Source organism: Papaver somniferum, chromosome 3, assembly GCF_003573695.1.
Source record: "Papaver somniferum cultivar HN1 chromosome 3, ASM357369v1, whole genome shotgun sequence".
Taxonomy (NCBI): Eukaryota; Viridiplantae; Streptophyta; class Magnoliopsida; order Ranunculales; family Papaveraceae; genus Papaver; species Papaver somniferum.
In genome coordinates, this window is record NC_039360.1 from 83,346,192 (window position 1) to 83,352,191 (window position 6,000).

The 6,000-nt window shown below is 36.1% G+C and overlaps 1 protein-coding gene across 2 annotated transcripts; it reads right to left on the minus strand.

The window, feature by feature from the left end:
- Nucleotides 1-619: 619 nt before the first annotated feature.
- LOC113356682 (WD repeat-containing protein ATCSA-1-like) lies at nucleotides 620-5,745 on the minus strand. Of its 2 annotated transcripts, XR_003363097.1 has the most exons (10): nucleotides 5,320-5,745; nucleotides 4,379-4,639; nucleotides 4,130-4,289; nucleotides 3,707-3,882; nucleotides 2,719-2,971; nucleotides 1,928-2,082; nucleotides 1,747-1,836; nucleotides 1,384-1,501; nucleotides 1,167-1,238; nucleotides 681-1,047 (listed from the first exon to the last, which is right to left on the minus strand). XR_003363097.1 is itself a non-coding variant. In XM_026599889.1 (9 exons), the coding sequence occupies exons 1-9, from the start codon at nucleotides 5,467-5,469 to the stop codon at nucleotides 1,000-1,002; spliced, it is 1,365 nt and encodes a 454-aa protein (XP_026455674.1). In that variant the 5' UTR covers nucleotides 5,470-5,745; the 3' UTR covers nucleotides 620-999. The 2 variants fall into 2 exon arrangements, 1 of the variants encoding a protein (XP_026455674.1); XM_026599889.1 differs by lacking the exon at nucleotides 1,384-1,501 and having other exon boundaries at nucleotides 620-1,047.
- Between the last annotated feature and the right edge of the window lie 255 nt (nucleotides 5,746-6,000).

Sequence of the window (6,000 nt, forward strand, 5' to 3'; positions counted from 1 at the left end):
AAGACGAGGAACCTTAATGTAGTAAGTGCAAAAAAAAAATGAATATGATATACCATGGTGAGAATGAACGATGTTTTTAAATAATGGATGGACAATACACCGAGACTTACTAACGCCTTAAAATATACACAGGTACAAACTGAATTTGGTTGTAAAGGATGAAAAAGATAATGTAATATTCACGGTGATGGGAAATACAACAAAAAAGTTGATGAAATGCACTTCCAAAGAACATATACATCATCTGGACAATTAACTAAAGAACTTTTTTTTTTCGGTCTCAAGTAACCATGAATAGTTTTAAAAGATTAATTCTATTAATAGTAATGTTATAAAAGTATGGGAATCCTGAATTGATATAAGTTATTTATTGTATAATCGATTAAGTTGTAGTCTTTTTAAAGTATTTGGATATATTAATTGTTTTCTTCAATGTATTGTCACAAAGAAATAAAATATGTACACTTAAGACTAAAGGGAGAGGTTGAGCCGGGACCGTAAGGCCCTGGTGATACCTAGTACAACACTAAATTTTAGTATTGTATAATGATGTAGTCCATAGTTTAATCCACTCATTTTCATTTTTGTTTTTTGCTGAGAATCCACTCATTTTCATACCTTGGTTATTATTTTTCATACATGTACCAAATATTAGTTTTCATTTGATCTCCATACAAGCATTACTGCCGAAATTAGAAGATAATATTAAATCGAACAATTTCAACAGATCCCACCTCTTAATATAGTTTTCTAAAACCAAAAGATAACAATATTCAAAAACATTAGGTGAACAAGTCTAGTATAACCATTTAAAGGCTCACAAACTTTACATGTTGCTTGACAAAGTGTAAACCAAGTTCGAAGGAGTTATTAACAGAAAGATTCCTATCAAGTTCCACTTCTGTTTATGGTGATGCACATGCACTTCAACATGCTGGTGTTACTGTCCCAGCTGGTCTCAAATCCTGTAACAATTAATGACAGAAGTTGGGTCATCAGTCAGTCACTCCAGCAGTCCTGATCTTGCTCATTATTTCCTCCTTCATCCTGCATAATCTTAAATGAATGAGCAATGTTGTGACAAATAAATTTGCACTTGAAGTGCCAGTTATACAAGTTCGATTTTGTTGATGAAAAACCAGTACATCATTGCACAGAGGGAGTACCATTTCATCAAGTCGTATTTTGCGTGGAGACCACACAAGAATTTGTCTATCATTGCTACCTGTATACATTTCCTGAAAGCAAGGGAAGAGATTAGTTTTAAACATAAACTATATACATATATGCAGTGTAAAATGAGTTTATTCTTTACAAGGAATAAAAAAGAACTCGTGGGCTTTTCTAGAGATGGATAGAACAAATAAAAAGATGTTCATACACCTTCTATAAGTTGCAGGTAGCATCAGTCAGCCCCATGATGTTTTACCACCAGGTTTAGATCAGCTGACAAGCTCAGAATAATAAAGATTAAAACGATCTTGCCTATTTCAAGGGTTTCCTGCAAAAAAGTCCTTAAATAGACTTGAGGAGAAGAAGAAATAGATGTGAAGACGATTACGGGACTTTAGGCAAGGAGTGAAACAAGTTCCTCCGGTTCATATAGGGACCATAAGATAGATGGTTCGGACTAATATAATCATCAGTGAATAGTGTCATTAACAGAGAGAAAGCAAAACCAGAAACTCCAGTTTATAACTTAAATATATATAGCTCGGTTCACAACTTAAGTATATATAGACGCACCTGATCCTGTGAATTAAACCAACAGCAATTCACATTTTCATAATGACCCCGAAATGTCTCGGATGTTCGACCTGACCACACATCAAATGCCTGAAAAGCGAGAATCTTCGTAAGTTAATTGCTGGCAAATCACTGACACATGCCACTTATCATTTCTTTGAAACGTCTTGCAACAACTTACCTTGATGGTTGCCATACATGGAACGAAGACAAGGGATGAATCCTGAGTAGTGGCCAACTGTAATGCCTTCCGGGGTTCAATGCGCTTAACTTCATAGTTCACAAGAGTGTTGCAGCCAGATTCAATATCCCACAATCTCAATCGTGAATCAGAGCCTGAAACTCTTAAGCAAATAAATTCACTGCTATGTTACTGTTTACTTAACATCTACTGTTTAAATGTTGCATACACGTAAAATAATATGAAAGAAATCATCTCATACGAACAGCTAATTATTGACATGAACCAAAAACATTAACGGAGCATCTAAAAGGCATATGTGACTCAAGATAACAAGTCTAATTTAGCTTTTGCAACAGCAATGGCGATGATGCACAAAAAGATTCAACCTATTCGTGCAGACGGTACATATCTGATAAAAACCGTAAGGTACTCATAATGTTGTCCCAATGAAACTTCCCTATTCATGCCGTTTTACATAATAGAAATAGTGACACCTAACCGTTTGCACCAAGATAATCTATACCAGAACACAACTGACTGATATACTAATGTATTTTCCATGACTTTATGTTGGCAACCACCCACGAAGCATGAGCTACTTTTGCACAAGCATGAAGCAGCATAACTACCAGGGGTCTATCCAATGTGTTTCGTATAGCTTCTCATGTTTAATTTACAACACAATCTAGTCAAAGGTTTTCCCAAGATGAACCTACAAGCATTTTAAGGTCAGAAGGTACAAAAGAATTTCAAGATACTCAACAAAACTAAAATAGATAAATATTGACCTGCGCTCAACAAATACATTCCATTTTCAGTTACTTTTAGCCCAGTAACAGCACCATAGTGAGCTGTAGCCCGATCATGACTGGACAACAACCCAGGATGTAATCTCTTCCCGGTTGAACCCTTGGTCTGACTTGGAACTCTATAAAGGGATGGCACCCGCTTTGCACCAGTACCATTAGCTGTTTTCTTTTGTGGTGCCCTCACCTTGATGGTAGAAGATTGACCTGCTGAAAAGGATTTTGGTGTTGATACCTAAGCAGAACAGACAAAAAATTACGATCCAAGGAAGCAACAAGTTAAAGGAAAAAGATCACATAAATTCGACAACCATATGAAATAACTACATGCAAATGTACTCACTAAGCATCCATCATACCCCTATTTTAAGCCAAAATTTTTTGTTTATTTCATCAAGAAGCGATAAGAAAGAAATGCTTTAAGCCGTAAAACATGTTAGCAAGACACACTATGTCTAGCTTGGCAGTACTGCAGAAGAGGATGATGAATATTTGATTTTAAAAACTATGCCTATCAGTATCTATCTATACAACTATATTGTAGCAGAAAGAATCGGAAGAACTCTCTGCTTTAATGACATGTAGCAGTCGCACCATGTAAACCAAAGTAGTTATAACTTTGCATACATTATATAAAAAAAGATGCATCTAAACTCAGGGACTTCCAAAACTCTCTGTGATACAGTATCTTTTTGTATGTAAGTGTGGCTTATCAGATTGTAAATATGTAAGTGACGTAAATAGCTTTGGGTCTCTTATCAAGTGCGCACAACTAAGCCTACAATCAACTACTGCAGGGGTTCACCCTCTTTGGTTTAGCATGAATCTCTTTCCATTTAAAGCATCAATCATGCATTGTAAGAGGTTAATAGTATTTATAGAAGTTGGAGCAAAGGGAACAACAAATTTGCGCATACCTCGTAATCTATAGATCCAACCCAAAGGCCTAGTATATCATAAAGGAACTTACTTTTGTCGGAAAGTGTTCAAGGAGAGGCGGTCGTCTCCCAAGTTGAGATCGAGATTGGTCTAAAACTTGAAAACATCCTGCTCTCCTTATGTCCCAAAAACGTATTGCTCCATCACATCCGCCAGTAACCAGAACCCACTCACTAGAAGTAGACCATTCGACTGCCATTACACCATCTGCCACCACAAACATAATACGTGGACCATTAAAAACCTGCAAACCAAAATGAATTCTAGATGCAAGGGCTATAAAATGAGTTAACGTATAAATCCTACTGACTGTTTGAGCTTATAGGAAATCAATAATAACTTTTACAAACTCAATCAAAGAAACAGAATGTTGACCGTGAATCCAGGACATAAAAAAAAAAAAAAAAAAAAAAAAAAAACAACAACAACACTAATACAGGAAATATAATCTTACCACGATGACCAGATAATGTGTGTGTAAATGCCCCTGAAGCAATGTCACATAGACGAACTTGAACATCTTCAGTTCCAGTAGCAATTAGCATGTGAGAACCAGCTACTGACGACATAGCTGTTCGATAGACCTTTCCAGGCAATTTAAAATCTACTACCACCTATGAAGGAACAACAAGATTACAAAGTTGAATACCAAGTGTATCTCAATAACCTAATAAAGTGAAGATCAGCGGGTCAAAATGCTTACTCGTGTTGTATTGGTATCCCATACATTTACAGACTGATCATAAGAACCACTGATGAAAAGCCCTGTGTCAACTGGATACCAAGTGGCCGAGGACACTGCATATTTATGACCTTGCTCGTGGCGCTTGTCAACAACTAATATGTGCTCATGCTTCGCAACCATGCCATTTCCTTCATGTTTTGTGGCACTTTGAACATCGTAAACTGCAATTGAACCATCAGAAGCACCAGCTAACAGATACCGTCCTTCGATCAAATCAACCTGGCCTTGCGATCAATTATGAAAACAATCACAACGACAATTTAGTTTCCACGCAAGTGAATGTCTCTTAAATATGTTTACTGCTTCCACATATATATTTGTAATACTGTGTACTTCTATTATTCTATAGTTAGTCTTAAATATATACGGAACAGGGCCTGGACTTTTTTTTACAAGCTGCTTAAATCCAAAGTTGTGATGCAGCTTTTTGTATGTAAGGGATCCTGACTAAATTTTAAGCGCTTCTGAACTGTTAACGGGATAACTTCGTCCAAATCATGGATAACCTATTCTAGTATGTGAGCACTATTCAAAATGACCTTATTTCTATATACAACCCTCTTTGTTCTTATAAAAATATACACTATTCTAGCTTTCGATTTCAGCAAAGTCTTGGTCATCCAAAAAATCTAACAAACTCAGTGGAAAACGTTTGAAACACCAATATGGTTTGTAACTTGCTCCAAGAGCTATGAAGCTGAACCAAATTTAGCACTTCAACTGCACAAACTTGGAAAGTTTACTCTCAAAAACATGAGTAGAGACACATTAATTGAAGTGCCATAATAATTGCTAATAATCAAACAAGAAGCTTAAAAGTTCATTAAGTAATGCCAAATCGGTAAAAATTAATTGACTGAAAAGCAACATATTTGATCAGAGAGACAGAGAAAAATAACCTGGAGAGAATTGACAGCTCCTTTATGAGCAGAGACGATTTCTTTGTAGTTTGAAAGTTCCAAAGAAGAGATGCGATTGGATTTGACACGGTTAATAAATGAATAGGGGGGAAGTTTACCAGTTTCTCTATCTCCGACCACCTTCCACATTTCCGTTGCATCTTCGTCGGAAGTCTTACCTCAAATTCTCTGACAAATTTCCCGATTAAGAAATTTGTCTTGTTTTTGTTTTAATAAATAATTTTGATAAGTATCAACCGGAAGTAGATTAGGTTTACTTTTATAAGATAAAACTTAAAAGGAATTAGATGTGAAAGAAGAAACAAACAAGGATTATGATTTTTTCTTTTCTCTGAAGCTTTGCCTTCCTCATCACAGATTTCACAGTACAGCAGAGATTTGTTTTTGGTCCCCAATCGAAAGAAGTATAAGTTGGGATTTTCTTTCGCCAAGTCTTGTTGTCGGTCTACATATACAATTGAGCTAACCTGTAAATCATTTCTGACCATACGATCTGTCAGGAGTCGATTCACTGAGTCAATTTATTGGAAGACAATCTTAACCGTTCGACTACAAATGTCACATGTTTAGCTTTTTACTAGCAGGCTGTCTCCACCAGTCCAGTGAGCTTCTGGATCCACGTAAGTCGAGATCCACGTAAATAAAAAGAGGAGGCTAAGT

Excerpts from the sequence above, each read along its gene's own strand:
- LOC113356682 (XM_026599889.1), bottom strand. The coding sequence starts at position 5,469 with ATGTGGAAGGTGGTCGGAGATAGAGAAACTGGTAAACTTCCCCCCTAT. Across the intron at positions 1,837-1,927 it reads CATGTATGGCAACCATCAAG|GCATTTGATGTGTGGTCAGG; the intron begins GTAAGTTGTTGC and ends CTCGCTTTTCAG. Across the intron at positions 1,239-1,746 it reads GGTTTAATTCACAGGATCAG|GAAATGTATACAGGTAGCAA; the intron begins GTGCGTCTATAT and ends CCTTGCTTTCAG.